The sequence below is a fragment of the Rutilus rutilus genome (genome assembly GCF_951802725.1).
Source record: "Rutilus rutilus genome assembly, chromosome: 16".
Classification (NCBI taxonomy): domain Eukaryota; kingdom Metazoa; phylum Chordata; class Actinopteri; order Cypriniformes; family Leuciscidae; genus Rutilus; species Rutilus rutilus.
In genome coordinates, this window is record NC_140224.1 from 12,391,250 (window position 1) to 12,407,487 (window position 16,238).

General features: G+C 44.1%; 2 protein-coding genes across 3 annotated transcripts in view; one reads left to right on the plus strand and one right to left on the minus strand.

The window, feature by feature from the left end:
• Positions 1–8,068, plus strand: part of mto1 (mitochondrial tRNA translation optimization 1) — a 44,276-nt gene extending 36,208 nt beyond the window's left edge. Inside the window, exons 9-14 of one of the 2 annotated variants that reach the window (XM_084435158.1) lie at positions 1,220–1,424; positions 2,540–2,711; positions 2,897–3,006; positions 4,086–4,243; positions 7,388–7,478; positions 7,744–8,068. In XM_084435158.1, coding sequence (XP_084291284.1) covers positions 1,220–1,424; positions 2,540–2,711; positions 2,897–3,006; positions 4,086–4,243; positions 7,388–7,478; positions 7,744–7,919 — 912 coding nt within the window. In that variant the 3' untranslated portion in view covers positions 7,920–8,068. The remainder of the gene's footprint in view (positions 1–1,219; positions 1,425–2,539; positions 2,712–2,896; positions 3,007–4,085; positions 4,244–7,387; positions 7,479–7,743) is intronic. The other variant, XM_084435159.1, reaches the window with a different exon arrangement.
• The window catches only part of LOC311306644 (tectonic-3-like), a gene marked incomplete at its 3' end in the record, with an annotated part of 140,539 nt that continues 132,352 nt past the window's right edge, over positions 8,052–16,238 (minus strand). Inside the window, exon 14 of the mRNA XM_084435160.1 lies at positions 8,052–8,228. Within this exon, the coding sequence (XP_084291286.1) occupies positions 8,052–8,228 (177 nt within the window). The remainder of the gene's footprint in view (positions 8,229–16,238) is intronic.

A 16,238-nucleotide genomic window follows, 5' to 3' on the forward strand; every position in this document is an offset into this window, starting at 1 on the left:
GAACTAATACATCTCAGATTTAGGTGGAGACATGAATTAGGGGAATACTACCATATAGATATGTTTAATATTATCTCATAATTTGGCAGCAGGTATAGTAGGCTGCTGTCACTTTAAGACCTGACACACAAATCCATTTTACTGTTGCACATGCATTTTCATTCTCAACTGTTTACATTCATTTAAAACATAACTGACTTTGTTTATGTGAATACTCGCCAATACTGGCATTTTTACATTATTTAGTGTATTTGACTGTTTAAGTGGAATAAGCGGCAAGAAAACCTAAATTTAGCAGGCTGAGAGGTGGCTTTATGTGCGCATACTTTGGGTGTGAGCACAAAATCTGTGGGAATGAGTTAAATTATGTGCAATATGTGCAATCCCAAGCAGAAATTCAAGCCCTGTAACACCAACAATATTGATCCGGAGCAAATGAAATGAGTGAGTAAGGGGAGGCGGGTTTGTTTGTCAACTTGCTGTCGGAGAGATGGGAGAGCAAGAAAGTGCAGCTGGTGTTGTGTATCTATTATGTGGAAAATGAGTATTGGAAGCGTTTCAGATATTTCAGAATCAGCATGCATCGAAAAATCTATATTTTTGACAAAACTATATTGCACTTATTTCCGATGCCTTTTTAAAAGAGTACAATTTTACAAGTTTAGACAAACTTCCTCTCCTATATCAGAGAATGAATGGAGCTGTTTCTCTGGGATTCTATAGTGTACTGTATATTGCGATACTATAGCAGATGGTTGCTAGCTTTAAATATTGAGCTGATGTGGGAACAGTTTGATCACAAGGTCTGTAACAGTTGTCCTACAAACCGATAACACCTATGGGAAGAAAGCATGATGTGAAAATCAGTATCTTAAACAAAGAAAAAAAGGACTGCATGAATGTTTGAGCATTTATTTAAAATTTAAATGGTCTTTTACAACATTACAAATGTCTTCACAAACATTTTTGATCACTTAATGCATCCTAAATTAATGCAAATTTATTAAGTATACTTTTTATTAAATTTTTTTATATCTAACATAAAATGTTTCCACACATTTGAATGGTAGTGTTATTTTCTAGTTTTTTTTTGTGTGTGTGTGGATATGTTTAAAAAGTGTACAGCACATTGGTCAACTAACTGTTGTTTTTAATTTTGCTTTATAAATAAATTGCCTTGCCTTCTGTCTTATGTTTGCTTATTCTGTTCTCTGTTAAGGGTTTGTGGGCTGGGGTCAATGCAGGTCGGACATCTCTCTCTAAGCCCCCGGTGTCCCTCTCACGCACTCAGAGCTACATCGGAGTTCTAATTGATGATCTGATTGGTCGTGGAGTGACAGAGCCATACCGTATGTTCACAAGCAGGGCTGAGTTCAGAACCGCCCTCAGACCAGACAATGCTGACCTACGACTCACTCTCAGAGGTACCGTAAGATTTGAAAGGTACAAGGGAATATTTTTACACAAAGCTGTGACTTTACATATTTTACAATAAAAAGCTGAACAAAAAGGAAAAAGGTATGAATATTTTTTTTTGGTTTAAAAATATTGTATTTTAGGTTACTGATGAATAGAGCATTCAAAATAACAGCATTTATTTGAAAAACAAATCTTTTGTAACATTATAAATGACTTCACTGTCACTTTTGATCCATTGTATGACTCCTTGCTGAGTAAAAGTATTAATTTCCTTTGTTCCTTTAAAAACTAATTTGTACATTTTTTTTCATGATTCTTTGATGAATAGAAATGTCAAAAGAACAGCATTTTAAATAAAAATCTTTTGTAACATTATAAATGTCTTTACTGTAATTTTAGTGAATATTTAGTTATCAGATCTTATTGAGCAGCATTCCAAGAGTGCTGATATAACAGTCCAACACCACTGGAACTTTTCACTGTTTGTATCACTCTGCTTGTCTGTGTTTGTTCCAGTCAGACTGTCTGAACATTAGTGGTGGGGGTTTTACAGTGTCTCTTCCTTCTGGTTAAATCATCATAAAGATATGTTATGAGGGAATCATTTGAATCATTCACTGAACCGATTTGTTCAGGAATTAAATACCACAGTGGTTCCAGCATTGGTTCAGCTGTCTTCTTTGTTTGGAACTATTTTCATTGACAGAGCAAAGTAACTACTAATACTGTATATAAAATATAAGTTAACCGATGTTGATTTCTTGTTTGTTGAACTTCTGTTTAAAAGTAATCACACAATCTTGCTGACTCCTTGTTACTTCAGTAACTTTTAATAAGAAGCCCAGGCCACTGTTGTTAGTTTGAAATTTTTTAATTAGTAGTGAGGCTAGGACACATCCTCATACATCACAATGTCATACCCTGTATCTGTGGCATATAGTTCCACACACAAGAAGGGTTAATGACTCAAAAACGTCTGCTAATAGATAGATAGACAATAAACTGGTTTGTTACTATTGTCAGGCCAAACTCAAATGTATAACCAATACACTGCTCTGTCATGATATATGGCTGGTATTTCAGTTTGTTACCATATTATGCCTCTGTTTATTATTTACAGGTTTTGAGGAATTGGGCTGCGTGTCTGAGCAGCGCTATAATGAAGCTCTTCGGGTTCAAGTGAGTTTGAATGATGCTTTATCTGCCCTGAAGTCCATACATCTCTCTGCCTCTCGCTGGAAGGACAAACTGGGAGATGTTAACATCAGCGAGACTAAGAGTTCCATTCTCAAGTAAGACCTAAGTCTTTTATTAACTTGCTATAATAAACTTGCGTATGTAATATTTTAAACTGTCCACATGCAAATAATTGATTGTTTGTCAGTTTAATCTCATCATTGTTACCATCGTTACCTTCCTCAGTGTCTAATATGAGAATAAATAACTTTAGACCTGAAAGTGCCAGTTTCTGTTTCAGTGGAGTGGAGGTGCTGCAGTACAAAGATGTTTCTTTCCAGATGTTAGCCTCTGCCTTCCCAGAACTCTCTGGCCTGTATCTAGAATTTTCAGAGAGACTGAAAGTCGAAGGTAATATAACATTCCAAAACATTATTGTTGCGTTTTGTTACTATACTCCATAGAACCAGAATTTTGTAACTAATGGCAGGTACAGTCGTGCTCAAAAGTTTACATGCCCCTTGCAGAATCTGCAAAATGTAAATTATTTGATCAAAATAAGAGGGATCATACTGTAATGTACTAATATATTTTACACAAAAAAATCCTCTAGGTCCCGCAAATTCTGTGATTTTTCCAGCAGCTTTTGCATATTTTAACCCTTTCCAGCCGTGACTTTATCTTTTCACACTGAGGACAACTGAGGCACTCATACACAACTATTACAAAAGGTTCAAACATTCACAGATGCTCCAGAAGAAAACATGACACATCAAGAAAACCTTTTGTATTGAAGATCAGGGTAAATTATACTTATTTTTTTCTGTAGCTTCTGAAGGAACAAAATAAGTAAAAACTTACACACCTTCATCCTGTTCAAAAGTGTTCACCCCCCGGATCTTAATGCATCGTGTTTCCTTCTGGAGCATCAGTGAATGTTTAAATGTTTTGCAATAGTTGTGTATGGGTCCCTCAGTTGTCCTCTGTATGATTTTGAGATCCATCTTTTCACACTGTCACAACTGGAAAGGGTTCAAATATGCAAAAGATGCAGGAAAATCAAAGATTTGGCAGACCTGAAGGATTTTTCTGAAGAACATTGGGCAGTTTAACTGCTCAGGACAAACAAGGGACTCAAGAACAGCTATCACAAAAAAAAGAAAAACAGCAGTAGATCATCCAGGTAACGACACACAGTATTAAGAATTAAGTGTATGTAAACTTTTGAACGGGGTGATTTTTATAAATTCAACTTTTATTTTGTTTTGTGGACTGTTAACACATTTTATGTAAAATATCTTATTCAGAATAGTACTAAATGAAAAATAACATGCATTTTGTATAATCCTTCTTATTTTGTTAAAATAATTAACATTTTACAGATTCTGCAAGGTGTATGTAAACTTTTGATCACAACTGTATGTGTGAACTGAAATGGCACCTGCAGAACTTCATTGATGTGCAATGGTTACTTCGGTCTGTTCCTGTAGCTATTTACCGTCCACATTGTGAGAAGCAGAGGAAAGAGATAGAGAGAATGCAAGCGGAGGAGAGTCTATATTTGCCAGAGGACATTGACTATCTGACTCTACCCGTGTCCCTCTCTCAGGAGGTCAGAGAGATTCTGGATAGAGTACGACCGAGCACAGTAAGGACCCACACGATAAAGGTGAAGCTTGCAATTTCTGTGACACCAGTGGCACAAGATTTGAACAGACCCCAAATATTTAACGGACACGAATCGTGCTTCAAATCATGTGTTTTCATGATAATGTGTCCCGGGATTGTTTGATTTTGGATCAATCCCGGGACATGTTTGCATTCACACAGAAGGCACTCTAGCAATTCTATGGCAATTTTCTGGGATCAACTCGCTGTGTGAAAGGGGCTTAAGTGATCTGACAGCCCTAGAAATGGCAGAGCAGCACACTTACTGAGATACACTCTCGGGCCGGACACTTCTGACCACCACTCCAGTACTTTGGTGGTTTAGGTTAGTATAGTTTTACATGGGCAAGCTGCACAAAATGTAAGAATCCAGTCATTATTGTCAATTTGGTGCCACAAGAAGTGACACAGAAATGACTCGCTTCACCTTACATTCTTTGTATCTTTAATGCAAGTTATGTCGTGCTGGTTAATTCTGTATTTCACTGTATTATTACATAGTTGGAGATTCTTGGGATGAATGTGGTTTGATACTGACATTTTCAGCATTTGTATTTATAAACCAACTACTGAACAAGGAAACCAGAATTCTTTGTAAAGATTCACTGGCTTCGACAGGAGTCTAAGCAGAATACTAATGTACCGCTTATAGTGTAGTATAACCTGTTGAAAATAATAATATTTGAAACGGTATGCAACTATAAACCATTTCAAACAGAAGTATGCTACATCGTTGTCACAAGACCCTCTGGGCATTGGTTTATTCACTATTTAAACCTTTATCTAGTTTAAAGCATTCACATTTATTCAATATTTTATTTGTTTTTGTGTAAATCTGCATCTGTAGTGAGCTTTGTTGTATTTAGCACATTTTTAGCAGCTACAGGTTATCAAAGACTGATGTTTCCAACAAATGAATTGTCCAACTGTACAACAAACTAATTGAAATGACTTATTGTATTGTATTAAGTGTTTATGTACAGTGAGGAAAATAAGTATTTGAACACCCTGCTATTTTGCAAGTTCTCCCACTTAGAAATCATGGAGGGGTCTGAAATTGTCATCGTAGGTGCATGTCCACTGTGAGAGACATAATCTAAAAAAAAAATCCAGAAATCACAATGTATGATTTTTTAACTATTTATTTGTATGATACAGCTGCAAATAAGTATTTGAACACCTGAGAAAATCAATGTTAATATTTGGTACAGTAGCCTTTGTTTGCAATTACAGAGGTCAAACGTTTCCTGTAGTTTTTCACCAGGTTTGCACACACTGCAGGAGGGATTTTGGCCCACTCCTCCACACAGATCTTCTCTAGATCAGTCAGGTTTCTGGGCTGTCGCTGAGAAATACGGAGTTTGAGCTCCCTCCAAAGATTCTCTATTGGGTTTAGGTCTGGAGACTGGCTAGGCCACGCCAGAACCTTGATATGCTTCTTACAGAGCCACTCCTTGGTTATCCTGGCTGTGTGCTTCGGGTCATTGTCATGTTGGAAGACCCAGCCCTGACCCATCTTCAATGCTCTAACTGAGGGAAGGAGGTTGTTCCCCAAAATCTCGCAATACATGGCCCCGGTCATCCTCTCCTTAATACAGTGCAGTCGCCCTGTCCCATGTGCAGAAAAACACCCCCAAAGCATGATGCTACCACCCCCATGCTTCACAGTAGGGATGGTGTTCTTGGGATGGTACTCATCATTCTTCTTCCTCCAAACACGTTTAGTGGAATTATGACCAAAAAGTTCTATTTTGGTCTCATCTGACCACATGACTTTCTCCCATGACTCCTCTGGATCATCCAAATGGTCATTGGCAAACTTAAGACGGGCCTTGACATGTGCTGGTTTAAGCAGGGGAACCTTCCGTGCCATGCATGATTTCAAACCATGACGTCTTAGTGTATTACCAACAGTAACCTTGGAAACGGTGGTCCCAGCTCTTTTCAGGTCATTGACCAGCTCCTCCTGTGTAGTTCTGGGCTGATTTCTCACCTTTCTTAGGATCATTGAGACCCCACGAGGTGAGATCTTGCATGGAGCCCCAGTCCGAGGGAGATTGACAGTCATGTTTAGCTTCTTCCATTTTCTAATGATTGCTCCCATAGCCCTTTCCAGCCTTGTGGAGGTGTACAATTTTGTCTCTAGTGTCTTTGGACAGCTCTTTGGTCTTGGCCATGTTAGTAGTTGGATTCTTACTGATTGTATGGGGTGGACAGGTATCTTTATGCAGCTAACAACCTCAAACAGGTGCATCTAATTTAGGATAATAAATGGAGTGGAGGTGGACATTTTAAAGGCAGACTAACAGGACTTTGAGGGTCAGAATTCTAGCTGATAGACAGGTGTTCAAATACGTATTTGCAGCTGTATCATACAAATAAATAGTTAAAAAATCATATATTGTGATTTCTGGATTTTTTTTTTTAGATTATGTCTCTCACAGTGGACATGCACCTACGATGACAATTTCAGACCCCTCCATGATTTCCAAGTGGGAGAACTTGCAAAATAGCAGGGTGTTCAAATACTTATTTTCCTCACTGTATGTAGTCATTTTAAGAAATGACTGTGTGTGGTATTCACAGAAAGCCTTTATTTTAGGCCTGCTTCAACCTGCTCTTAAGATTTGTCTGGGTTGATCTGATCACAAGTGGGCAGGTGAGACTGAGCACCATTTCAGTATCAAATGCTTCTCAAAACTGAACTAGAAAATGTGTATTTGCTGCTTAACTGCATCACTGTGTTAATGCATGTTGAGGCAGACACAGTTGTGCACCATTCTTTCAGATACACGTCCAGAAATGTAATCTAAGCACAAACATGATGAGTGTTCAGATGTTGTAGTGGAATACTTGGGTAACAGAAGTGCTTCACATGATCTGGGTCAGTGCATGGTGATTTTCAGACTGGAGAGGTTATGTGAAGGCTTGTGCATTAATGTATGCACTTTTCGTTTAAAACCTTTGTATGTGGTTTCCGTAATCAGAATGCAAAATGTTTTGGATACCTGCATTAAGAGCTGACCGCTTGTGATCAGACTGTCCGATCTTAAAATCAGCTGTAAACAATCTCTTAAAATCAGCCATTATATCAAATAGTAACTCGTTGTTTTTTGATTTTCAGTTGGGAGCTGCTGCCCGTCTGTCAGGAATCACCCCAGCAGCCATAGTTCATCTGTTTAACTATGTACACAGAAACAAACACAGGAATCATAGTAAGATTGTTGGAGTCTCATAAGAATGATCAAAATGGTGTATTATGCAAAATAATTCAACAGTGAAAGTCAATAAAAGTCAAAATTGAGAGTGTGGGAGAGAAAAAAACAACAACCTAAAAACATCTTTATTTAAAATGGGGAACTATTTACAACTGTGGTGTCTTTCAAGCTTTAAGAGTGTTATTTTATTGACAAGCAGCATCACACCAAATTGAACCCCAAAGTTTGATTTACTCTTGATCAAACTCTCCAACCCCTCTAGAAAAAAAAATCAAATGGAAACTTCCATTCAGGTTGACGCTCCCCCCCCAGGGGCTTCTGGGTAAACTGTGGCATCAGAGAACATCACCTCAGTGGTCAATGGGACAGAAGACCGGAGGGGACACTAGAGGCAAGAAGAAGACCCTAATTCATGTGAACTTCCCAAAGACCTCTTAACTGTGTGTGAAAAATGTCAGCTTCTCAATCAAAACATGTTACATAGATATTTGTACAAATTAAATGTTTATATGCAGGAAAAACAAAGTTTTACACAAAGTAGTACTTTTGGAAAAATTACACATATGAAAATCATGTCAGTATCTCAGGGCTCAACAGTAACATTATGCTTACCTTTAGTCTCTGACAGCCAAAGATGAATTTGGCCCCCAAGATGTGGTTCTGTGGCAGGGCCCTGAGGCCCCTCTGAGCCCAGAGCACCTGTAATGATAGAGACACGGGCAGGAGACAACCCGTCTCACATGCTTCCTGAAACATTTACAAATAAGCTTGTTAACATATTTTGGATATTCTATCTTTTAGGGCTGTCAAGCTATTTTTTTTATTTATTTATTTATTTATTTATTTTTTGTTATCAAATTATAACTTAATTACACAATGTGCCAATTAATCAATCAAATTAAATCCCACATCAAATTTGGCTGAGAAATTACCCCCAAATATTATTGTGTTAAATGTGAAAAGCATCAAATGGACATTACAGTGAGTAGCTTTAGAAAGAAAAGAAGGTTGAGTTGCAGCTTAGGCGACTAGCTTATCTGTTTGCACAATGATCTTCCTAGTTATTAAAATCTGCGTTGTGGTCCCAGCTGGTCCTAGCATAATTCTTTGCTGTAGCTGGCCATTATGATCTCTGTTTAAGGCTTGTCTAGTTGTTGGGTTCTTAACTGACAGTACAGGACTCTGTTTTGGTTGTTTCTGGGTGCAATTCCCCCATCTAAAGAGATGGGTCTTTAAAATTGATTTGAACTGAGAGAAAACATAAGTGTCTGTCTGCCTCTTGAACAATGCTAGGAAGACTGTTCCAAAGTTTAAGATTTACCACCCACATTTGATTTTGATATTGTAAGTATTATCAACTGGACAATGAGAACTAACACAATGATGTTTCTTAATAATATATTCCAAGGGTAGTCAAAAGCAATGGTCAGCATTAAAACAGTATATTTTAAATACTTGTTTACTGGCCAGTATCACTGATACTAATACAGCTACTCAATGAAAATTATCATTGTATATTAAACATTTTTAAATGAAGTGATACTCTAAATAAGAAACTAAAACTGCCAGTAGGTGGTGGTAAATGTTAGCCTCCCTGAGTAGGGAACGGAGACGTTACGTCGGATGACGACGAATGGGGTTTCGCTTAGAAAGCCTCTCACCTTCGAGTATACAAAACGAGCCAATGGCAATGAAATGCCATGGGTCTGTGGAATTTGCATAGCGTAAGTCCGCCCCACGTCGTGGGTATATAAGGAAGTACGCTGGCAACATGCAGATATGTTTCTTCGCTGAGGAGCCGAGACTGAACTCCGGCGTTCCAGCGGAAGTGGCAGGGAGACGTAACGTCTCCGTTCCCTACTCAGGGAACGAGGGTTACATACGTAACCGAGACGTTCCCTTTCGTGGTCACTCCGAGTTACGTTGGATGACGACGAATGGGGTCCCCAGTCTAATCACGCCACCTCGGCTGTCTTCCAGTGCCCTGCGTAAGTCTGAGCCCCCTGTCGTGAGACTAGCACGGACGAAGGAGTCCTACTTAGCACAGGAATACCAAGGTACACTGGGAAGCATATCTCAGCGGAAATATGCAATTGGGGGGGGGGGGGACTTAGAACACACATATGACCCGGAGGGGCTGCATATGGAGTATCACTGGGGTGTCCAGCCACAGGTGGAATGTTTCAACCCCAGGGGTGGCAAGGTGGCTTGCCGAGGGAAAGACACATGCTCAGAGAGGCTTACAGTGGAAATACACATGTGGGGGTCGCCCAGAGGGGGAACCATGCACATGGAGGCACCTAGCCAAGCGCGAAAGCTGCCGGTGGCATAACTCTGGCGTTGACGTCAACAGTGCTGGAGGAACTCAGGGCCTGCGGGGAGGCTCACCTGAGGAAATATCGCACGTATCCTGTCCGTGGAGAGGAATGGCGAGCGAGCGAAGACACCTGAGCAGAATCTAGTACCGGCTAGTTGAAGCGAGTACATGAGAAGAAACTGGCTCCACTCGGAGATTATAGAATCTCGCGAATGTGTTAGGTGTCGCCCAGCCTGCAGCTCTACAGATGTCTGTTAGCGAGGCGCCATGCGCTAGAGCCCAAGAGGATGCCACACTCCGAGTGGAGTGGGCCGTCACACCAAGGGGGCATGGTCGACCTTGCTGCTGGTATGCCAAAGCAATGGGGTCCACTATCCAGTGGGACAACCTTTGCTTGGAGAGAGCCTTTCCCTTCAGCTTCCCACCATAACAGACAAAGAGCTGGTCTGAGGTCCTGAAACACCGCGTTCTGTCTACGTAAGCACGGAGGGCGCGTACTGGACAGAGCAGTGCCAAGGCTGGGTCTGCCTCCTCCAAGGGCAGCGCTTGCAGGTTCACTACCTGGTCTCGAAAGGGTGTGGTAGGAACCTTGGGCACATATCCAGGCCAGGGTCTCAGGATCACGTGAGAGTTAGCCGGCCCGAATTCCAGGCACGCTTCGTCAACCGAAAATGCCTGCAGGTCCCCTACCCTCTTGATGGAGGCCAATGCAACCAGGAGCGCTGTCTTCATTGACAGGAACTTAAGCTCCACTGATTGCAGAGGCTCAAAGGGAGCACTCTGCAGGGCAGTTAAAACCACTGAGAGGTCCCAAGAGGGTACGAGGGGAGGACGAGGAGGATTCAGTCTCCTCGCTCCCCTCAGGAACCTGATGATCAGGTCGTGCTCTCCCAGAGACTTACCATCAACTGCATCGTGATGTGCGGCAATGGCGGCAACATACACTTTCAGGGTGGAGGGAGACAGCCTTAGCTCCAACCCTTCTTGCAGGAAGGAAAGCACGACACTGATCGGGCATTTCGTGGGTTCTTGATGTTTAGAAGAACACCAGTTGACGAAGAGGTTCCACTTCAACGCGTAGGCATGTCTCGTGGACGATGCTCTAGCGGAAGTGATGGTAGCCACCACCGCTGGTGGTAGGGTACTCAAACCTGCCTCGTCCCGTCCAGGAGCCACACGTGGAGGTTCCAAAGATCGGGACGAGGGTGCCAAAGGGTGCCCCGTCCCTGAGAAAGCAGGTCCTTCCTCAGGGGAATCGGCCAGGGAGGTGCTGTCGCGAGGAGTACTAGTTCTGAGAACCAGGTCCGGTTGTGCCAATACGGGGCAACCAAAATGACCTGCTCCTCGTCCTCCCTGATCTTGCGCAAAGTCTGCGCAAGGAGGCTCACTGGGGGAAACGCATACTTGCGTAGGCCCCGCGGCCAGCTGTGCGCCAGTGCATCCGTGCCGAGCGTGCCCTCGGTCAGGGAATAATACAGGTCGCAGTGGGACGAGTCGTGGGAGGCAAACAGGTCTACCTGTGCGTCCCCGAACTGATCCCAAATCAGCTGGACCGACTGGGGATGGAGTCTCCATTCTCCAGCGAGAGGCCGAAGCCGAGACAGCTCGTCGGCCGCCTGGTTCAGGTCTCCCGGGATATAAATGGCTCGAAGCGACCTCAGATGCTTCCGACTCCATATGAGCGAGCGAGTTGCGACATACAGCGGGAGCGCAGACCACCTTGATGGTTGATGTACGCTACTGTCGCGGTATTGTCTGATCGGACTAGTACGTGCTGACCCTTGAGCAACGCACGGAAGCGGTGCAGGGCGAGACGTGCAGCCAGCAACTCGAGGCAATTGACATGCCAAAGGCGCTGGGGTCCTGTCCAGGAGCCCGCGGCAGCATGTCCATTGCACATGGCGCCCCAGCCCGTGGTGGAGGCATCTGTTGATACAACAACATGCCAAGAAACTCGTTCTAAGGGCACTCCGGCCCGTAGAAAACTGAGGTTCGACCATGGGGTGAAGGTCTGACGGCAGGCTGGAGTCACTGGGACTTGGAGCGTGCCGTGTTGCCATGCCCACCTCGGGACTCGATCGCGAAGCCAAAGCTGAAGCGGTCTCATATGAAGCAATCCGAGCGGCATTACTGCGGCCGCGGATGCCATATCCCCCAGGAGCCTCTGAAATAGTTTTAGTGGAACCGCACTCTTGTCCTCGAATTGGCGAAGACAAGTCAGCAGTGACTGCGTGCGCTCGCTCGTAAGCTGCGCGCACATGGCGACCGAGTCGATCTCCATACCGAGAAAAGAGATCCTCTGCACGGAGCAGAGTTTGCTCTTCTCCCAGTTAACCTGAAGGCCCAGACGAGCTAGGTGCCGGAGCACTAGGTCCCTGTGTTCGCAAACCTGGTCTCGAGAGTGAGCTAGGATTAGCCAGTCGTCGAGATAATTCAGGATGCGAACCCCGTGTTCCTGGAGGGGAACAAGGGCTGCCTCGACGACTTTCGTGAAGACACGAGGAGACAGGGCTAGCCCGAATGGGAGAACCGCGTACTGGTATGCCCACCCCTCAAAAGCAAACCGTAGGAATGGTCTGTGCCGAGGAAAAATGGAGACATGGAAGTAGGCGTCCTTCAGGTTGATCGCTGCAAACCAATCCTGGGGCCGCACGCACTGGAGGATGCGTTTGGCCGTGAGCATCTTGAACGGCAGCCTGTGAAGGGAGCGGTTCAAGACGCGCAGGTCGAGGATTGGCCGTAACCCACCGGATTTCTTCGGTACAATGAAGTAGGGGCTGTAGAAGCCGGACTTCATTTCGGCTGGAGGGACAGTCTCGATCACACCCTTCGCCAGTAGGGTGGCGACCTCCGCTCTCATGACAGGGGCATTGCCACTGACCATAGTGAAGCGGACTCCCCTGAAACGGGGAGGAGACCGCGCGAACTGAATCGCGTAGCCGAGCCTGATGGTTCTCGCGACCCAGCGGGACAGTCTGGAAAGCTCTAGCCAGACCTCCAGAAACTGCGCCAGCAGGGTCATTCGAACCACAGACGTACCGTCTAGTTACTTCCAGTTAAGTCCAGACGTACTTCCAGCGAGGCGGAATGACCGGCCCAGGCGAGGGTGGCATAGCGGCCCTGTGCGGGGGCACGGTCATTAACCGCATCCTGCCAGAGGAGGCCAGGGGAGGACCAGCGTCCCACGGGGGCGTGCTCTGGCGACAGAGGGGGATGAGAGGAGCGTGGCCCGTGGGCGGCGCGTGCTGTCATCCACAGCCTCTTGGGGCTCAGAGAAAGAGCATCAGTTCTTTTTGAACGAGATTCTCCCCCAGCCCTCCACTGGGGGAAGGAGTGGTCCTGCTACCAACTCCTGAAAGAACTGAGCCCTAACTCCAAGCTGCCCGTCTCAGGAGTGCTGCTTAGCCAGGTGTTAGCCGGCTAAGGGGCAGAGACAGGCGGTGCCAGCCTCCAGCGACCTCCTCATGCTCGGGCCGGTGAAGGCTCGAGGGAGGAGCCGCATGGAGGCGGGGTCGGCGGGAAGCAGACTAAGGAGACCACACAAACGGATGACCGTCAGTGCAGAAGCCTCAGTCCGCTTCTGGAGTAATCGAAGACTGTTGGGCGCAGTCCTCAACCACACCGCCGACCAAGCTGCCCGTCTCAAGGGTGCTGCTTAGGCTGGCGTGGCAGTCTAAGGGGCGGAGACGGGCAGCGCCACCCTCCTGCGACTTACTCCTGCTCAGGGCCGGTGAAGGCCCGAGGGGAGGAGCCGCATGGAGGTGGCCTTGGCGGGAAGCAGACTAAGGAGACCACATGGATGGATGACCATCAGTGCAGACGGACCTGAGTCTGCTTCTGGTGGCCGAAGCCACCCCACCGAAGAGCCCAGCCTGGGACATGGGGGAGCTGAGAAAATGAATTCTCAGACCCCCCTCACATCAACCTGGCTAAGCCCATGTCTGGACCACTCTAGTGGACACCACCTGACCCAGGATCACGCAGGTACCAATGTCGCCCGAGAGCGAGGTCAGTAGTGTGCGCGGCGGAACGACCAGGCCAGGCATGGGAGGCATAGCGTCCCAGCAAGGGGGCGTGGTCGAGTTTCCGCGTTCTGTCAGTGTTGGCCAGGGAAGGACTAGCGTTCCACTGCGGCCGGTTCCGACAGAACTCCCGAGTCAGCACTGCCTCGAAGGTGAAGGCGACACACAGGACTGCATGCCTGTGTCACAATAGTGACAGAGAACATACAGACCAAGATCGCCTCACGATCAAGGGCAGCAAAGGCGGAGGACGCCCGCAGGCCGCGAAAAGTCACGTGGACTCCCGCGGGCCGGAAGCGTCCTGATGCACATCCGGGAAAGCCTACAGCGCTCGGGGGGAGGGCGCCGCCACTCCAACCGATGCTTTCAGCTGCCCGGGAAAGCATGGCCATCAGCTGTGGATCTGACTCGACTAACGCTGACACTCCTGAGGGAGGCAACGTAGTCGAATCCTCATTTCCAGAGAATCAAGCCCGCCTTGTGATGCTGTGAGTGACATGACACCATCTGCTGGAGCCCCGAATTAACCCCCTGAGGTCGGCGGTATCGCCGGCGGTATTTTTTTATCAGTGTAAAAGAAACTCATAAATACTCTGTTGACTTTGATTTTCCATAGGAGTTTCATACATCAATCGATTCTGTTAAATGTGTATTATTTTTGTGTATACTCACAATAAAAACAAAGTGTTGTGCTTTTTGCCAAATAAAGAAAAATAAACACGAAGCGAGTTCTGCCTTCTCTCTGCCAGTGAAGTCCATTCTGAAACGCGTCCGAAAATGAACAATAACTCAGCGAATACTAAGTCAAACAGGCATACAGACACACAGGCATGAAGCTTGAATTCTCTTCTTTTAAATGAAGTAATTTATATAAAAAACAAATATTCTCATCTTGTGAAATCTGTATTAAAAGAGAGCGATTCCAGTCGAGCTCATTACAGCTAATTCAAATGTAATGTGACACGCCCACGGAGAGCGCGCGCTATTCAAACGCAAATGACTGAGGCAATCCACGCAAACCTGTGAACGCCCCCATATCAGCTTGAGAAAACACAAGTTTATTCAGATCATTACTTGTTTACACAGTCTCGCAGCGCTGTGAGGAATAATAATAATGGAAAATGTACCTCAGAAGTGCGGGTATATCGAGGAGCGAGCTGAGGAATACTGTAAGTTTTTTTCCTTCTCACGTGAATCGGGTTTCTGTTTATGAATGAATGAACGGCAGAGATGCGCGCTGTTTACCACAGCTCGCAAAAAGACAGTTTAAATTTAAATCGCGTGTGTGAATGAATGATGATGTTTTAGCAAACTGTATTGCTATACTGAGATGAGTAAAAATCGACTGAAATATGTTGAAATAAAATGTAGGCTATTTGTATAAGCAACGTATTAAACTGCAAATTAACATTTATATGCCCTAATATTTCATAAAAACAACGTTACAGTCAGGCGAAATATGAAAGACAACATTTTGTTGACTAGATTTGGGTACAGTTTTTAATGTAGAATATACTGCCACATCAAATAAGCTTTTGTTTAGCAATTTCTATATATATAAAATACTATTTTTGTCAAAAATAAAGTCATCAACTAAGATGTTAGCTGTTCCAATGTTGGCTATATTCAAACTAATGAATACACAGATAAAATGTAGGCCTATAATCTTTTTTTTTTTTTTTTACAAAGAAAGAGTACACTTGAAATATTGTTGAAATTGTAATTATTGTTGTAATTGTAACCTTTTTAATAAAATAGCAAAACATATTTACAAGATAGATGTAAGCAAAATCTTAAATGGTCAATATAAGTCTTCTTCTAAATATATCTTTTGTCCTTGCATTTTGGCTCAGTCAGTATCACACCTGAATGAATGGCTAATTATGCAGAGTCATCACGCCCCCTCGCATATTGGCTTTCCAAGCAAAACCTGTTTTACATCAATTTAAATCAATGTATTGTTTTATGTGAACGATAAAGCAAGACTATTTTCACATAATTTTGAAGCCAGAACTCAAAGCGACAACATCCATTAGTCAAAAGTCTTATTGACACATATTTATTATGAGTTTTGTGGTCTTATTTCAGCAACTTTAATTTTAATGTTTTTCAATAACCACGCATAAACATTATTCTCTTAAAAATTCAAAAATATACATGCATGGTGATCACATATTTTGGTAGCCCTGTTTGTGCTATATAGAGTGAATTTACACCTTTGCCATTAACATGTTTATAAATAACTGAAAAAAGCACAAATGTCAGAGCATGTCAGAACACCTCCAGGGCCCAGAAAACCGCTCAGACTCCAGAGGGTTAAACACTGGGTCCCCGAGAGGAACCAGGCACACACGGTTTGCGATGTGGAGGGGGGCGTGTTTTTTTTTTTTTTACCACACTGTAACCCTCAGATCACCC